The sequence below is a fragment of the Gouania willdenowi genome, chromosome 22 (assembly GCF_900634775.1).
Source record: "Gouania willdenowi chromosome 22, fGouWil2.1, whole genome shotgun sequence".
NCBI lineage: Eukaryota > Metazoa > Chordata > Actinopteri > Blenniiformes > Gobiesocidae > Gouania > Gouania willdenowi.
The window spans coordinates 16538313-16558017 of record NC_041065.1 but is presented as its reverse complement, the minus strand read 5'-3'; the positions used below and the strand labels follow the sequence as shown (position 1 = coordinate 16558017).

The following is a 19705-nucleotide window of genomic DNA, read 5'->3' as shown; positions in this document are numbered from 1 at the left end:
CACAGACTTTTTTTTCATCCATCAATCATAATTTGTTGCAAAACTCTACAAAATGAAGAAGAAGAAAAAAATCATAAATAAATGAATTAAAAGGCCTAAATCCAAGGTTAATGTTGGACGAGACACAGGAATGAGTTTAGATGAGCCTGCAGACATATGGGGTGCCAAGTGTAAAAATTTAGTATAAAAGTTTTAGCTAACACGTTCTCATTATTTATCTCACTTTTCTCATATTTAGCACATTTTCCTACATTTAACCACATATATAGAGGTGAAAAAAAAGCATTAAATCTAAATGGTATATGTTCTATATAAATGTTAAATCTATATCTAAATGTTAAATCTAAATGTTATGTTATATCTAAATCTTGAATCTAAGTCTATATGTTAAATATTAAATCTAAATGTTAAATGTTAAATCTAAATGTTGTATATCGTATCTAAATGCTTAATCTTATATCTAAATGTTAAATGTTAAATCTAAATGTTAAATGTTAAATCTAAATGTTAAATGTTGAAATCTAAATGTTAAATGTTAAATCTAAATCTAAATGTTAAATGTTAAATGTTGAACTTAAATGTTTCGCACATATGCTAATTGTCCCCGCCCCTTGTAACCTCAACCAATACACAAGCAGAGACACACACAGCTGATCCCACCCACCTCTTCACCCTTCACTGATGCCTGCCTGGGTGATATGTATGGCTGGTTCTCTGCGTGCGGCAGAGATCGAGCGCAGGTGGACGAGCTGCCCTTCACAGTACACTCCCGTAACATAACTGCAACACAGTTATTAAAATGTATTTTAATGCTGTAGTTTGTCGATGTGTGTTAATTTGATGTAAGATTCTGAGATCTCATGGTCTACATGTGGTTACAGTAGCTGAATAGATAAGGAGGTTCGCTTAAAAGCATGATGTCGTGGTATCGAGCCCACCATGGGCCAACTTTCTCGTTTTGTCTTTTTGGGGATGTCTCGAAAGTTGTGAAAATTTTCATTCTGCAGCCGTCATGTACGTCTTCTCAACTTCAGGTCATCACGTCATTTCAAAGTTGGTCTGCTCAGCAGATGTATTCCAGACATCCAAAAAAAGACGAAACAATAAAGTTCAGTGCCTTACCTATTTAGCTACCGTTACTACATTTGGCCAAGGGGATCTCAGCATTTCACATCAAACTATAACTGTTGCACAGTAGCTCGTCCATCTGCACACAGAGAGAACCAGCCGTACATATCACCCAGGCAGGCATCGGTGAAGAGGTGGGTGGGATCGGCTGTGTGTGTCTCTGCTTGTGCATTGGTTGAGGTAACAAGGGGCGGGGTCAATTGGCATATGTGCAAAACATTTAAGATCAATTTTTAACATTTAGATTTACGTAGATTTAACATTTAGATTTAACATTTAGATATAAGATTAAGCATTTAGATATGATATATAACATTTAGATTTAACACTTAGATTGAACATTTAGATTTAACATTTAGATATAAGATAAAGCATTTAGATATGATTTATAACATTTAGATTTAACACTTAGATTGAACATTTAGATTTAACATTTAACATTTAGATTTAACATTTAACATTTAGATTTAACATTTAGATTTAACATTTAACATTTAGATTTAAGATTTAGATATAACATATAACATTTAGATTTACCATTTAGATATAGATTGAACATTTAGATATAACATATACCATTTAGATTTAGATTTAATACTTTTTTCACCTCTATATATGTGGTTAAATGTTGTGTTAAATGAAGGAAAATGTGCCAAATATGAGAAAAGTGAGATAAATAATGAAAACGTGTTAGCTAAAACTTTTACACTACACTTTTACACTTGGCACCCCATACAGACACTATAAATAATATATAACATGAGCTCAGGGGTACATGGGACAATAACGTTTGGTAAACACTGTTCTATGTCAAAATGTTGCTATTTTTGAGGATTGTTCACGGTCTCGTGGGAGTCCCTTATTTTCTTTTTTGAAAGTTGGCACCCTTAGTTGTGCCATGCAGCCAAAAAATATGTGCACCATCACCAGAAAGCCATGGCTGTAATATCCATAAAAATCAGTTATCTATTACTTGGATGACAAATTATCCTGTTCCTCGAGAGGTGTAAGTGTAAAACAGGAGAACGTGCTAATAATAAATGGTGCTCCTGTAATTCTTCAAACCTGAATTGCACCGAGTTATGTGTGTGCCAAAAATGTCAAAATGTTTCCAAAACAGCAGGCCAAGAGGACATTCCTGATAATAGTGATGATGAGAGTGATTATGAATTACGGTCAGAAAATAAATATTTAATGCGTTGCTTATAATTAAAGAATGGTTTAAACTTATTGGGAGCAATTTGTTATTCATTTTTGTTTATAAGTTCTGTTTTGAAAATGTTATGTCCAAAAAATGGTTTGTAAACATTGTGACGTATTTTATTGGGCGGGGCTTAGCCCGGAAGCAAAACCACAATTGTCTTCGTTTTTTCTCAGCACGAGTGTCCGCTGGAATCCTATAAAACTTTAATTTACATCCATTAACGTTATTCCTACTAATCTGGCACCCAAACACACAACAATTCTAAAGCTGTAACATTATTATTAGCCTCCAGTCTTTAGCCAGCTGCGTTTCCTGTTTTTGCCTCCAGCTAGAGTTGTGACGTCACAAGTGACCATTAAGGAGTCTCAAATGAAAAACGGGCTTTTTTTTTATTGTTGTTTCTGTTTTATTTCTGTTTTTATTTTTTTTTAGAAAACTTCACTGACCAATACGTACCATACACTGACTGTTTAAGCTAAGCTGTGAAACCTTTGTAACTTTATGCAGATAGTGCAGACTTGGTTTTCTCTGTATAATGAATGATTGACAGATTTCTGATTAATAATCACCTGTCAAACAGGAAGGTGTTCACACTGAGCAGATCAGGACTAACTTGTCTTGTTTTCAGTTTTTCTTGAAGTCTCTCTGTGAAAGTGAAAGTTCAGCTGCAGTGTTTTCTACTCTTATCTACCTGAGCAGGTGAGTGCACGTCTCCTCGTTTTGTTCTCAATACAGAAAACTCGTCTCAAATCGCTGTTACGTATTTATTACCTTTTCTGTCCGCTGTGTTATCGCATCGTAACAATATAAAGTTTGTTTAAGGGGAAAACATAGCTGCACACGTGATACAACTTGCAGTCAATATGTAAAAAAAAACACTAGCCAAATACGGATTTCAAAATAAAGGTCTAAATTACTTTCTGTTAGTTTCATTTTCTTGTTTTACCGTAATCGTTGAAGACAGGAATAAAGACTGTCACGTGACTAGGATGTAAAAATAAAAGCGTCAATAGATAGATGGTTTAAATATATAGCACTTATAAGGTTACAAAGTGCTTCACAGAGTGCAAAGAGAAAACAAGATTTAAAACAGACAGAAAAAAAATTGTTTCACATCAAAAAACATTGATAGAATACATAAAAATGAATAAATAAATACATTAAATTAAAATACAGACCCTCTTATAGTGTTAAGTTTTAAGCAAAGATTTAAAGTCTGTTATAGCGAGTTTGAGTTCCAGAGCTTTGGGACTCTGAGGAATAAAGCTCAAGATAGATAGATAGATACTATAGATAGACAGGCAGATAAATACATACTTAAGTTATTTTATGTGAGAAAAGACAAATATATGCTTGTGATGATTTTAGATTTTATTTCTGAAGCTGTAGTTATACGTTTACGTCACCAGAGGGAGTATCCCCTGAAGTGAGCGCGTGGTAAGTTTGTGTTTCGATGTTTATGATTTAGCGTTTGTATTAATTCGAAATGTTCATTTCATCTTCATCTGCGTGATGTCAAAATGTACTAAAATTCTTTTCTCCTGTTTATCTCGCTCTTTGTATGTTTGTAATAATAAATGTTTATGATTTGGGTGCTTATAAGCTTTTTTGCTTAAGCCTACTCCTTTTGAGCTTTCATTTCTAATGATGTATTTTGTTTTTGGTAAAAAAAAATAATATATATATATGAATGTGAATTGCTTAAATAAACTGAACTAAACATTAGTTCTCCACGATTCACTGTCTGGTTGTCACATGTACATGGTTGAAGTTTATCAAGAACATTCATCATGTAAATACTTTTACAGTTGAACTTATAGGTACATTACCTATCATTTCATATTAACATAACTAGATAGAAAAGCTGTCACGCTCTCTCTCTCTATATATATATATATATACAAAGAGGTGTGTGTGTGTGTGTGTGTGTGTGTGTGTGTGTGTGTGTGTGTGTGTGTGTGTGTGTGTGTGTATTGGTTCAAGTCCCCAAAAGTCAGAACTAAGATTTTATACTTGATGTGAAACTTGACTGGAAGCCAGTGCAGAGTAAAAAGAATGGTGGTAATGTGGGATGTTCTGGGAGCACCGGTCAAAAGTCTGGCAGCAGCATTTTGTATGATCTGGAATCTGTTTAGGGTCGACTTATTAAAACAAGTGAAAATAGAATTACAATAGTCAATGCGGGATGATATAAACACGTGTATGACCAGTTTGAGATCTGATTTTGATAACAAATGCCTCACTTTAGAGATATTTCTCAGGTGGTAGAAACAGTCTTTGGTCAGTTGTTGACAGTGACCCTCCAAAGACATTGACTGATCAAACACAACCCCAAGGTTTCTGAGGCTGGTTTTCACAGATGAGCCCAGATCACCAAGGGAGTTTTTAATCAGAGGGAACTTTTTACCAGGAGCAATGATCAGAGTTTCTGTTTTGTTTGAATTTATCTGGAGATAATTTGATGACAACCAGTTTTTGATACTGGATATACAATCTAAGAACTGAGATAAAAAGTGAAACTCATTCATTAAAGGAGCAGTACAACTGGATATCATCAGCATAAAAATGATAAGACACGTTTTTAAAACCACGGATCAACCGACCAAAAGGAATCAAATACAATAAAAACTAAACAGGCCCAAGAACAGAGCCCTGAGCTACTCCACATGACAGGTTGGACATATTAGACATTACATCATTAATAGAAACATTAAAACTTCTTCCATTTATATAAGTGAACCACTGGAGAACAGCACCAAAAAACCCCATCTCAGATATAAGTTGATCAACCAGTGTACTGTGATATTTTCAGTTTCATTAGAGTGGATTGACCTTAAACCAGATTGATATTTATCATAAAAATCATGTTGTTCCATGAATGAGGTCAGCGGCTTAGCAACCACTTTCTCCATGATTTTTGATATGAAGGGAAGCTTAGATATGGCCCAGTAGTTTACAGGCTCCTCCGGATCAAGATTGAGTTTTTTAAGAATGGGATTCACCACAGCATGTTTAAAGAAGCTGGGGACCGACTGAGCCAGATAAAAGTGAGAGATTAATCAATTTTACCACCCAAGGACCGACAACATCAAAAACATTTAAGAGCAGGGAAGAAGCTACGTGTGCTTGATTAAAAAACCATGAAAATGCCTCTGGATATTCATCAAGTTGTGTTCAGTTATGACTGAAGGGTAGTTTAAATCAGTTATTAGGTGGTACATATATATATATATAGAAGCTATCTATCTATCTTCCTTCCTTGGGATTTTATTTTGACGCTTTTACTTTTACTTCCTAGTCACGTGACAGTCCTTATTCCTGTCTTCAACAATTATGGTAAAACAAGAAAAGGAAACAAACGAAAACGAATTTCGACCTTTATTTTGAAATCCGTTTTTACGTTTTTGGTTTCCTGTGACCCAAACGGAAAACAGAAAAACGGGGTTTTTTTGTTTTATGGTTTCAAACGAAAAGACGAAAAAGGTTGCGTTTTTCCCTTTTTCAAGCAGTTAAATCCTGTCTGACAACGTTTTATACGTTCATACCCTCCCCCAGAAGGTACCTTGATCTGATTTAGTGCTTTTATGACCAAGTAGTTTCAAAGTGAGTTACAATATCGACTCATTCACACTCACATTCACACACTAATGGGACAGAGCTGCCATGCAGGGCACTGAGCGACCATTGGGACCAATTTAGAGTTCAGTGTTTTGCCCAAGGACACTTCAACACATAGAGAGGTCGCCCTAGTATCAAACCCACAATCTCTCGATCATAAGATAAGTCCCCTCATAGAGTGTAGGAAATTTTTTTTTTAAAAAAAGCTGTCATTCTAATGTGCATTTTACATCAGTTGAGGCTTAAAAGAGTTTTGGCTCAAAATGTTCTTGCTCATTATAGGAATATAAATCCATGATGACAGTGTTACGGCAGAATTTACGGTTGACCTCATTTAGTGACATGATTCATTGCTCTGGTTGAATGATGGAATCCAGGAGAAGCATTGATGATTTTATATAAAAAGTTTATTCTATTGCTAAGTAAAAAGGTACAAAATGGAACAAAGTGAAACAAAATTAGCGTCCGTCCAGGCGGACGTCCGAAGGAAGTGCCGCGCCCCCCTCCAACAGTTTCAAAGCCTAAGCTTTTTATACAGATAAGAAAAGGTCCCAACAGTGAGAGACAAAAGGGAGGGAGTCAGATGCCCATAGTGGCAATGTTGGAGGATGATGAAGATGTTATGAGAAGGTTTGGCTCCAGTCTTTATCTGTCTTGATAAGTGTGTGCGTCAGTGTATGTCTGCATGTGAGCAGAGATTCTGGCCTTGGCAGAGACTGTGCTGCACTGAGAATAATACGATCTGTACTGTTTAATCATGATTCAGCTGTTCAAAAGTGTAAAGATTAATGGAGTCGTCATGTATTAAAACATGACAAATTGTACACATGAACATACATTTGAGGATATGATGATGAATATAAAAATGACCATAACATTCCCCACTTTTGGTCGCCTCAACGACCAAATCAAGAAACAAAATTATTATATTCCACCTTTGCTGTCTGTCAGGGTTAACCATTAGCATCGTTATTGTCATACATTGGATATATTCTTCTTTTGTGAGGCACAGATATATCAAGAAAAATGTGGAAATAAACCTTAAAAAAAACTTCATCATTATTATCAATGGCATGAATCATCAAAAATCATCCTTTATTACATCAAGATAAGCAAAAATCATCATTTGCATCAAGGACATCACTCGTCTTCATCGGCTGAGTTCAGTGGTAACTGGGGTAACCAATAGCCATGGTTAGAATCACTGCACTTGATTGGCTGCATCATGAGTGAAGAACCTTGAGTATTTTCCTCAATCGTAGCAGAAGGGTTTATGACTGTATTCCTGCAGCTAGGTGTGAGGTTGTCCTCCCTCAACCTAGCTATGAGCATTTGGTGTGGCTTATAAACAAAGCTAGGCCCTTGTTCTAGAGCGTTTTCTTGTGTGTGTGTCTCAGTGGCCTTGTCGGTTCCCCCTTCATTGTTCGGTCAGCCTCCGTCTCAGCATCAGCTGGTCTCGGCAATCATCTTGGATCCATGTTGCCTGCTCCGCGACCTTCACTGCCGTGTGGGTCGTTTCGGTCGGTGTTGTAGATGATTGGTTGTTGTCTGAGGAAGGGTAGTCTCCACACACCTGGCAACCTCTCTTGGGATCGGAAGGTACCTGAACAGAAGAGGGGGAAAAACACCGAAACAGAACTCTTGGGATTGGCTGGTACCTGAACACATGCGCGATCCCACTACTGAGGCTTTAGCTGGTACCTGGTACCTGGTAGGCTTTAGCTGGTACCTGGACAGAAAAAAAAGGGGGTGGGGGGGAAAAACACTCACCCAAAATAAAATAAAATAAAATAAAATAAAATAAAATAAAATAAAAAATAAAATAAAATAAAATAAAATAAAATAAAATAAAATAAAATAAAATAAAATAAAAAATAAAAATAAAAAATAAAATAAAATAAAATAAAATAAAATAAAATAAAATAAAATAAAATAAAATAAAATAAAATAAAATAAAATAAAAGTTTAGGGGTGTTAGGTTTAGTTAACTAACTAAATGAATAGTTAGTATGGCCAGGAAGGCAGAGACAGGTCAGAGGTCAGGATCTGAGAGCTTTTCAGATCCTAAAAGGTGCTGCTGCACAATCACACAATGGTTAGGTGTGGGTTAGTGAGCTTTTAGCCATGCTAGCTCAACGTTATCTGTAGCATTCGCACGCGAGTGGGAAAATATGAGGCTGAAAGAAAAGCAGGAAGTATTAATTCGATTTTCTTTTCCTGGAGTAAGAAGAAGCATAGCTGGAGTTGCAGTGATTATCTGTGGTACATCTACTTACCTGGTGAGAAGCAACAATTTGAGAACCACTGTTTACAAGGACATGCAAGTCGGACGGAGAAGGACATGCAAGTCAGACGGAGAAGTGTGGAGTGTGATTACATGTCTTCTCAAGATGAATACATACAATTGGGAGACATGGAGATGTGAGAAAGCTAAATGAGTTTAACCAAATAAATAAATAATGTTATTTATTTATTTAAATTGTTTGTTTCATTTTTTCTTTGCTATCTCTTATTTGTGAAGGAGAAATCTTATTCTATCCTTTATTTATTCTGAATAATGTTAACACTCCACACCTATTTACATAGCCTAATTCTTTTATAGAGCTGAATTTGTCAGTTCATTTATTTCATTATTTTCCCTCATAATTATTATTTGAGATTTAATTTACTTAATTTTGAAGGTCAATTGGTGGCAAAAGTGTCTCCTATTCTGTGTCTGAACCAGAGTTCAGCAAGATTATTGGCCCTTTAAGGTTAGACAGAATTAAAGTTAAGTTGAGTCGAACAATCATATTGTCTTTTGCTCTCTGTATTTATCCCATTCGTAGGGGTGACGAGCCCCAGCACGGTTTGGAGAGCTTCCTTAAATGCTTGGAAGTTACTTAACTTTAAACTATCTCTTATTTCAATCAATTATCAAGAATTTCAGGAGGACCCTTTTTAAATCTCAGGCGACCCAGATTGGGCCACCAACCCAATGTTGAGAACACTTAATTTTTCCCTTAAAAGTGTCTAAACCCAGTGAAGGTGTTTTATGGTCTTGCACGCTAAGTGCTGTTGGAACAAGAAGAAAATGGTTGGAGGGTTTTGGGGTATATTATTTTCCTATGATAAAATATAAATCAAAAATCAGAGGGACGTTGGCCCCTCCCTTCCCTTTTTTTACATAAGAATACATTTGGATTCTTAAAACCATATGATAAATATCATTGGAAAATCACTTATCTGATCATTTTGGATGTGTCTCCGTTTTCCTCTCTCTTGTGTCCGCCTGCCTTTGTGCCCTCCAACCTCCTCGACCTCCTTCTCCTCAGCCATAAAGGTCAAAGCCAGGGTCAACTGTACGCTCCTTTTGGAAATTTGAAGATCTGTCCCCACTTTTGCAGTTGGATTGGAAGTCGCTGTAGTCTCTGGAATAGATATTATGTTAGAACATCCACAATATGTCATATTGTCACGTGTCTATTTCAATCTATTTCCCCTTTGCTTCCCAGTTACAGTTATGGACAATACTTCCCTTTAATTCTCATCCTTCATCATAAGAAGCAGTGACCAGGCATGGCGGCGAAGAGGAAGGATCGGAGTCGAGAAGGCGGTGGCATTCTGTTAGGAAACACTCAGAAACAGAAAGAGAGGAAACCATTAAGACTTAACTGGATAATTTAAAATATCTCTTTTCTTTAGTTGGATCTGATTCGTCTCCTTACAGCGACCTGTATTTTGGAAAAAGCTACATAATAACAACAACTAAGACGAAGACGTAGACAAGTGCACACCACAACGAGTATACACATATAACAACAAAAAACATGGTCACTGAACATAAACAGTAAGGTCAGTCAAGGTCAAAGCCAGTCATTCCACTGAAAGTGGTATCATATATAAAAACGTCGTTTGGTGTTTTTAAACACCCAGAAAAAAAACCTTTAAAACCTGGTAACTTTTTAGAAGGCCCAAGGCCTAAAACCTTAATTTTTAACAAGCAGCAGTGTTTTCTGAACACCCCACTACATAATTGGCAAAAACAGGGAGAAGATCAAGTGCATCAGAACCCAGGAGGAAAAGAAGGTGAAACAGAGGAACACGTGTAGTCAAACAGCCATTCATCGGTCAATCACTCAATGACACGTCCACGGCACATTCGCACTCTCTCAGGCATACGTAACGTGTCATCATTCAGTCATTCATACGCCGCACACGTTCATGCCTCAATTTTCACGTCCATGCATTCACAAGGTTTTGCTGCATAGTGTCTAAGTAGAATATAGGTCTCATCTAACCCACCAGCGGCGATAGCCAGTCCACCTCGTCTCTCGGGGTCAATGAGCTCTTATTGCCCCCCCATGCTTGGCAACCTTTTAGTGTTAATTAATTGCTTTTTACTGGTATTGTCTGATTACTAAGAGGTACGCTCCTTTTTACTTCCGCCTTGGCGGAGTCTACACTCAGAGTATTGTCCCTTGCAGTACTGACAGTCTACTAGCTGCTGATCAGGCAGAAATCGCACGGCCATGCACAATAACCAAACTCAACCCCGGTACCCAACCTGGGGGAAACTCAACCGCTGTCCATCTCCAGAAATGTAAAAAAGAATCTCTGAATCAGCAGGAAACTCAACCACCGCTCTTGAAAAATAAGAGTTTGGGAATAACTCAACCACCATAAACTCCAGAAGTCTAAGAAAAAACCTCTGAATCGGCAGGAAACTCAACCGCCACTCTTGAAGAATAAGAGTTTGGGAATAACTCAACCACCATAAACTCCAGAAGTCTAAGAAAAAACCTCTGAATCGGCAGGAAACTCAACCTCGGTCTGCAACCTGAGGGAAACTCAACTGTCAGAACTTTCTGGGCACCTCTAATATCACTCAACATTGAACGGAGCACGCAACCTCTAATAACCCTCACTCTAAGGGAACGTAGAAATTTGTTCAGAACGGTATTCGGTTACCAAGCATGTATCAAATCAGGTGGACTGCTATCCCCCGAAGAGTGCTTTCCCTAGCAAGGTTTATCCTTTTTCTGCACATTAAACCAGGACTTCTTGTTTGAAAAGTAATTGCCTATGTACTCATAGCAACTAATGGGACATTTTTTTTTTTTCTCAGGAAAAATTTGGTACCCCCCCCCATGCTGTCGAGTGGCTTTGGGCCGGCCAGACAGTCCGACGCGGTTAAGGGGGAGGCGCGCAAAATGAAAACAATGAATGTTGAACTAGGCTGTCTGTCGCAAGCAGCTTCAAAAAGGGTAAGGTACAGATTGTTTACGAGGGTATCGGTCAAAAAATGTCAAAATTTAAACTTGTTGAGGCTGCAGTCCTCAATCTCTGTCTCAATTTTCCTGAAATTGAGTAAAAACAAAAGAGAAAAAGAAGAATCGTTCAGAAATAACAAAGGAGAAAAACGTGTGAGCTCAAAAAAATCATGGCCAATAAAAATTAAAACTTCAGCTCCAAAAGCTGAGGCAACAGAGGGCTCTGTCTTCAGCGGATGTAACCATATCTTGCATTGTGGGGGGCCTCCCCTCAATCAAGAAAATAAATGAAAGAAAAGCAAACAAAAACAACCTTATCAGTAACACTATTTTCTTCCCCTTTGTTTGTTCTTTTCTCATAAAGGCAACAGCAGTGTAAATAAATGAGCAACATAATGAATAAAAGCAAAGATAAATGATGGGCACACTTGATCTCATGTGGCAAACTGTGTTTCTCATAGTTATGAATGTGGGTGTGTGACTGTATGTCTGCATGTCTGCGTGTGAGAGAATAAATGAAAACAAAATAATCTAGTGCACAGTCAGAAGATAGAGGGGTTAGTATTGTGCGAAGGAGAAGCTTGTTGGCTATTTGCTAGTTGTCCCCCTCCATGCCAAAGTTCAAGGCTAAAGTGATTTAGCACTACCACCAAAGGCTGTGGTGGACTTCTTGTGGCTTGGTATCCTTGTGGCTTTTGAAACAGTGTCTTTTTTTGGTGAAGATATCCAGCAGACGTGTGACCAGTCTGCAGTTGCTGCCCATCATTCAGGCAGTAGTCGTGGCGTTTAACTCGCAACTCATTGGTGGGGGGAGTGTCCACTCCGACGCCCACAGGTTCTCAGTCTTTGATGATGGGGCATTGGCATGCGGCCCATTCATAGACGATGAAGAGTTGACTTGGGACTGAGCGAGTTATTTCAGCATTGCTTTGCTGAATGGGAGTTGAGTCCTTGAGTCCTGAAAGGTCACACACCTTTGATTGTCCATTTCCTTCTGATGCTTGGTCCTTTGAATGATGTTGACATTCCATTAGCGTAAGAGTTGAAGGTGATTTCATTCTTTCATTGAAGATGTCGTTTCTTCAGGGGGCAACCACAAAGCCAACAGAAACTAACAATTTAAATAATAAAAAATGATAATGATGGTAACAGTAATATTAAAATAAAATAAAATGAAATACTGTATTCATCTGTGTGTGTGTGTTTGAGTGTGTGTTGCCCATCAAACATGAAATCAAAATAAAATAAAAATAGTGTCTGTGTGTAATGGCACTATTCTGTAGGCACAGGAGAGGTGAGAAATCACAATGTTGTGTCACAAGTGTGTAGTGCACTAAACTGGCCAGTGAGGGGCGCCACCTCTCTCTCTTGGGATGGGTGTGGCTGTGCGTGTGCGTGCGCCCGTGCGCGTGCCTGTGCGTGCGCTGTGCGTGCGCGTGTTTGTGTGTGTGCTCTCTGTATGTGTGTGTGTGTGTGTGTGTGTGTGTGTGTGTGTGTGTGTGTGTGTGTGTGTGTGTGTGTGTGAGACTCTCTCTTCGAGAGAAAAACAAAACAAAAAAAATCAAGGCGCACAGAAGCCGAAAGCTGACACTTGTCCAAATGAAAGCATTAAAGCCAAACAACCATACAAAGATAAAAAAAAAAAAAAAAAAAAAAAAGAAGTAAAACTCACTGAAAGCCTGATCTGAGTTCACATCATACCAAGATTATATATGCGTATGCATATATTATTTGTTTATTGGATTCTTCATCTGTTTGATTCACAGAAACACAATTTAGGTTAGGTTCGGGGTTTTAATCTTTCGGTACAGAGGTGAACTCAGATCATGGCACCGCTGGGATGTTTTGGAAACCTTGTTGCCCGTCTATCTATGGTCAGGACCTCACAGGCTGTGGGTGTCCGAACAAAACCAAAGTAAATAATGACCAGCCGTATTTTATGCCTAAACAAAATATCCGAGCCCGAAGAAAACCAGAGAGAACCTACAGCATTAAAAAGCACAGAACCTCAACCATTTGAGCCCTTCTCATGGCAGTTCACTGCGTCAAAACACAGAACAGCTGAGGATCAAAATCAAAGCTCAAAGCTGAAAATCAATACAATGCTTGATTGGTTCCAAAAAAAAAATCAACACAGAGCAAATATATATATAAATGAAAATTTATACATATATGTTTATAAAGGCAGCTTTACCTTAGTCCGAATTGGTGTTTGAGGTTCAACCGATGGTTCGTGCTCCAGTCTCTGTCCGAGGGCGGACCACCGCGGGCCAGCCCCGGGGCTTCAAATGTGTCGACCCAGTGCTGGTCCACGATCGACGCCCCACAGAGCAGAAGATGGATTCAGTTCGTCGACGCCAATTGTTACGGCAGAATTTACGGTTGACCTCATTTAGTGACATGATTCATTGCTCTGGTTGAATGATGGAATCCAGGAGAAGCATTGATGATTTTATATAAAAAGTTTATTCTATTGCTAAGTAAAAAGGTACAAAATGGAACAAAGTGAAACAAAATTAGCGTCCGTCCAGGCGGACGTCCGAAGGAAGTGCCGCGCCCCCCTCCAACAGTTTCAAAGCCTAAGCTTTTTATACAGATAAGAAAAGGTCCCAACAGTGAGAGACAAAAGGGAGGGAGTCAGATGCCCATAGTGGCAATGTTGGAGGATGATGAAGATGTTATGAGAAGGTTTGGCTCCAGTCTTTATCTGTCTTGATAAGTGTGTGCGTCAGTGTATGTCTGCATGTGAGCAGAGATTCTGGCCTTGGCAGAGACTGTGCTGCACTGAGAATAATACGATCTGTACTGTTTAATCATGATTCAGCTGTTCAAAAGTGTAAAGATTAATGGAGTCGTCATGTATTAAAACATGACAAATTGTACACATGAACATACATTTGAGGATATGATGATGAATATAAAAATGACCATAACAACAGCGAAGAGCAACAGTGAATTAGTGCAGCACACAGCAAGAGGCGGAGCTTTTGTACTCGCTCAGATCTGATCCACTTCATAACTTGGTACCAACCAGGTTGCTGAAGTTTAAAATGATGAATAATTAAAATCCATAATTCACACCAAAGACAACACTGTTCCAGAAAAGGAAGGAATGAGAGAACTCAGGCAGGAAGCTGCTGACACTGTTAATGTATAAAAGCGTGTGATTATCATCCAATAAATCCATTGGATGATAAACATCCAATGAATCCATTGGATGATAAATGGACAACGCTCTGCAGTTAAACTTTATTACAGCACACACATGTTTCTATTTATCACACACACTGGGATGAGAGATGAGAGCACATTGTTTAACTGTAGTATGTCCCTGCAGAGGCAGTCAGCTTATAAATGAATTAATTAATGATTTCACCCGTCCGCGCATACACTCGAGACACAGGCTTCATCAGCTGACTGTAGATCTGTCCATCAGAAATAAATCTATAACTTTCCTAAAGGATGTCATTGGTAAATGAAAGGATTACATTTGCCCATTAATAATCTTGTTTACTAAACGCAGCTGTCAGACCTGCACTAACCAGGGTCATCTATTAATGGGCAGGTTTTTTTTCTAAAAGAACTGATTGGTTAGGAGGCGGGGCTTTAGCACTCGCTAACATCCAAGCCAGAGCCAAACCTGGTTGCGACCAGGTTAACTGTTCAGCATTAATTGCCATAGTGATTAAGCTCTAGCAAGCTTTGTAGTCCAGGACACACTGATTAAATCCCGGAAGTTAGCGTGATAAGAGGTAATCTAGATTGGTAGCATACCCCCTTAGTGTTTATTAAAGGTGCAATATATAGAATTTTAAACTTTTAAATATGTCTTAAATGAAAATGTGAGTGTTAAGAAACACGTCCTTAGCTGTCATGCCATTTGTGATTTTTTTTTTTAGACTGCATAGTTATATATACATTAATAAATATTGCTGGCCCGGCCAACCTGTAGTACCTATTTTCCACCGGTTGGGTGAGTACAGTATAAGCCGCCTATTTACAGCAGAGCAGTCCCTGAACTGGGCCATCTCTAGTAACAAACATCCATCAAACAGATAAACGGTGCGCTACCTGTGAGGTTTACAACTAGCAAACAACTGCTTAAACATCTTCACTCATGAACAAATCACACACGTAAAGCTGATGATATACATTGGCCCGCATGGTCCCGCCGAAAACATTTGTGGGGTTTAACAGAGAATATTGTCACCTGTACATTCAGTGGTCAGGACCACATATGATGGAAGTGTTGGTTTTACCCAGTAAAATACCACCTGGTGGTGGCAGGAATTGCTTGCAAATCTCACATATTGCACCTTTAAAGGCAAATTTTAAACAGCTGTCAAAAATTCAGTTATTCAGAAAAAATCTCCCCCCATGAAAACAACAAATTGCAGCTAGAAAGCATGGAGATGTTGGGAATTTGTTTTTAACAATGATTTCTTTGCTCCTTAAGTGAGAAAAAGGGATTGTTTGTTTCATGGGAAGCAGCTGCCGGGAACCTAGACTGCAAGATTGTACATGTTTGTTCACTGTTGGGGGTGATTTGCCAAAAGGATTTAAGGAAGAATTGGAGGTGTGAGCGGAAGAGTTGAATATACATATTCTTGAAGTACAGCAAAGAAATGTGAAAACAATCAGAATAAACACCATAGATGGCTGTCTGTGAGAAAGTCAATGCCGCTGGGAAAACAAGAAGAACAGCAGATGAAATCAAGAAAAGATGGACAGATTGAACAAAGGAACAAAATGTTACTTCATTTTTCATTCATTTATTCCATAAATATTGACTCCTGTTCTCTCCTTATCCTACATTTCCTCCTCCAATAATGGCAGATTGTATATTCATTAAAAGCTAAAACGATGTGTTATTTTGTCAGTTTGATAGATGCAAACCTTTAGAACATCAGACCCAACTGTAGAGCAGAGTAAAAATAAAATATTTAATCGATCTTGAATTGATTTCATTGAAATTTTCCAAAATGGATTCATAGGTGCTGAAATGGATTGTTCTTTTTACTCTAACCCCAGTAGTCTCGCACTATAGTCTGGCATTAGCAAAGTTTACTACTGTGCCTGCTCAACGCCATAGTACATTCAATTCAGTGCAAACATGGCACACAAAGCTCTGCTGGGTAAAACAAAAGAAGTTTGGAACCATTTTCATAATATCCAAGTAAAATTTGAAAGATTAATCAATCAATACTGAATCGAAATCGAATTGTTATTAATCGATTCAAAACCTCATTACTCGAAATTGAATTGATTCTGGAAATTGGCTATGATGCCCATGCTCTACCCAACTGTTTAACTGTGAGTATGTAAACAATCCAATGTTTGGTGAATTCTGGTTGACAAAGATAGGAAGGGTTAACAAAAATGTGTTTGCAATCCACTCTTGGGCTTTGAAAACCTCTGTAGGTTTAACTTGTAGCTGCTGTGAGAGCACATTTAGAGTGTTTTTCTCAGCTGCAGGGATGGACTTTCATATTATGTGTAAACAAAGCTGCTCCACCTACTCTGACTGGTACCACACTGACCAACAGCACACACACACACACACAGAAATACCAGGTGGAGTTTCACCTTGAGCCTTGCAGTCTTTTGTTCCCAGGTAAACATGGACGCAGACGAGGACAAGAAGTCTCCCAGAAACTCCGCTCAGGTCAATGGAGATGAGAAGGAGTCTGTGGGAGTGATGAAGTCACTGCGAAGGAGCATGAGACGAGAAGCCGTGATGAGCCTCATCTCACCAAAGAGCAAGGGGTCAAAGGTCACACACAAAGGCGACACCAAGGAGTCCGAGCCGCTATTTTCACCGCAACCTCCGTCACCCAGTGAGTATCATCTAGTTTCACAGTGGTTGGATATAAATTCATTAGGACACAACGTTCCCAATAGCGGTGAATGTACGAATCAAATTTGCATAATGTGATGTCATGAGCAGGCGTCCATATTGGATCACAGAATTTTAGTAAAACTCACCTTTAAACCGAACTAAACATTCGTTTTTTGTGGTGTTGAATTGTTTTTGCTAGAAAAAGTAAATACATATTCAAATATGCATAATAATGGAAAATCACTGCTTTGAATTACAAATGGAATTAATTTCAATAATGTCCTAATTAAGACCCTTATTTATAAGATTACTGTATATACACAGTGTAGCGACCATCTCCTTTACTTTGTCCACTACTGGTTGTGTATTCAATTAATAAACCCAGGTTTTATCGAGCACAAAGCGAGCACAGTCATTGTTAGAAATGACACACAGGAGCCTGATCACAATAACTCCTCATATTAAACCTGAATTTTCTCACTATTTACTTGATCTCTTAGACATGTAAACAATACCAAGCTCTCAGTTTGGCTTTTCTGTTGAAACTGAAGGTCAAGCAACTTTTCTTGACTGTTTTACTCCTTGTCGTACTAATGAGACTTTACGGGTTAATAACTGCCCAGTGCCGACAGGTATAGTCACATGACCTCTCAAGGTCAGTGCAGTAGGAAGCACAAGGAGAGCTTTGTTGGTTTTGATCCTGGAAAAACACAGGGTTTCCTCTGATTCATTTCCCCAGTTTAATGTCATTACTGATGTATAAAGCTGTCCTTAAACTGTGCCATTACATTAGTAATGTCGGGGCGTTCAGTAGAGCTGCATGTGAAACGTAAGTTGGTTATGTTGGAGAGTCTGGTGGGAAAGTATAGCGACATTCAACGGTAGTATGAGTTGATATTAAGTGTTGGTTTATTTACATTTTATTATTTACTTTTATTTCTTTATTATAAATATTTATTCCCCTTTTATATAATATTTTACATGACATTATAATCTGGAATTTTCTCGAATTGTCTGGGACAAATTGGAGGTTTTTAGATGACTGGCGCGCTCTTTGGACAGTTTGACAGACAGCAATAGTGTGATACAGGCAAATGAAAATTGCGAATTCCTGCAAATATTGTGGAGTTTTATTGAATTTGTCAAGTTAGAAGGACTGAAATATCCTCAACTGAAATACTTGGTATTTTACACAAATGGATTATTGTTTTCTCCAGGAGGGCCAAATTTGATGGTCTAAAAGGCCGAATTCGGCCCCCGGGACTTGAGTTTGACACATGACTGTGTGCCTGTCAGATAGAAAGTGTCTAGCCTGGTGTGCTCCAACACACCTGAATCCAATGTCTCTCTTGTTAATGCACTGAGAAAGTGATTCTTTGCTGCAGCTTGGCAGGAAACAAACACTGCAGAAGACAACATGAGTTCCTTAAAGAGAAAATGTTAATTATGGATTTATGATGCTTCCTACTGTACTGCTCAGTTTATTTCAGTCATTTTGAACCTACAACGACAAAAAGCGGAAGCACACTGAGGCTATATAAAAGAGGGTTTTTTTTTCTTCCCACTGTCGCTAAATGCTCAAATGTTCATATGGATCTTGTTACGTTCTTTCTTTCTTACTATGGACTCTTTTTCTTTACTATTTTTTGTTAAGCGCTTTGAGATAACTTTGTTGTTATTGGCGCTGTATAAATAAAGTTGAATTGAATTATATATCTCTGTTAATTTGCCATCTTTGAAAGTTCTGAAAGATATCCCTGCAAGAAACTTTTCCCTGCATCTTTTGTTTTCACAATGAGTTAATATTTGCATTCCTGTGCTGATTTAGCTGTTTATTGAGAGGAAACACACACGCCCGCAGCAGTAAAAGCTCGAGACACCCTGCAGAGGGAAATATGGGAGCTTTTTAGTCTTATTCATTTTGTCTCTCTGTCAGATCCGAGCACCGGCTCATCAGTGTACTCCCCTCTGAAAAGTGCTGCCAGCTTCAGGGGGACAAAAGGGGACGACGAGTCTGATGTCGCCCAGAGAAAAAGCAAATCACCAGATTTGAAAACAGGTATGGCTGAGAGCGTTCACAGTGCATTTCCATAAATGACTAGAAAAAAAAAAACATGCAAGTCCTAATTTGGACATAGTCTAAAACAAGCTCCCAAACATTCAGAACACAAAACGTGGAAAAAGACAGAAATACTCCCAAAGAAAATTAAAATTCACTTAAATATATCCTTGATCAGGGTGAGGTTCATCTCTGACCAGGCAAAAGTTTTACTTCTTCACCTGAATAAGACTAAATCCAACCCCTAATGAAACAAAAGCGGGAAGATCAAAAGTAGCACAAAAATGCATGACCTGCAATGAACTGGCGCCCTTTAAAGCGTGTATCTCCCACCTAGTGCCTGGTGATACCTATGGATGGGCACCAGCAGACCTCTGTAACCTAGAACAGCAATAAGCAGGTCAGAGGATGAATAAATGTCTGAATGAATGAATGAATGAATGAATGAATTAATTAATTAATTAATTAACCTTGAGGGATTTAATGTAAATTTATTTTATCTTTATTCAATAATATACATGTATATGTTTTTTTTAGTCATATTTACTCAATTTGCCAAAATAATAAATTCTATACCCCAAAATTAGTTTTTGTTTCAGTTTAGT

The 19705-nt window shown here is 38.1% G+C and overlaps 1 protein-coding gene across 2 annotated transcripts in view; it reads left to right on the top strand.

Moving 5' to 3' along the window:
- Positions 1 to 2441: 2441 nt before the first annotated feature.
- The window catches only part of exoc3l4 (exocyst complex component 3-like 4), a 40230-nt gene continuing 22966 nt past the window's right edge, over positions 2442 to 19705 (top strand). Inside the window, exons 1-3 of one of the 2 annotated variants that reach the window (XM_028438894.1) lie at positions 2442 to 3031; positions 16817 to 17039; positions 18978 to 19100. In XM_028438894.1, the coding sequence (XP_028294695.1) occupies positions 16823 to 17039; positions 18978 to 19100 (340 nt within the window). In that variant the 5' untranslated portion in view covers positions 2442 to 3031; positions 16817 to 16822. Of the gene's footprint in view, positions 3032 to 16563; positions 17040 to 18977; positions 19101 to 19705 lie in introns of those variants that run through there. The other variant, XM_028438895.1, reaches the window with a different exon arrangement.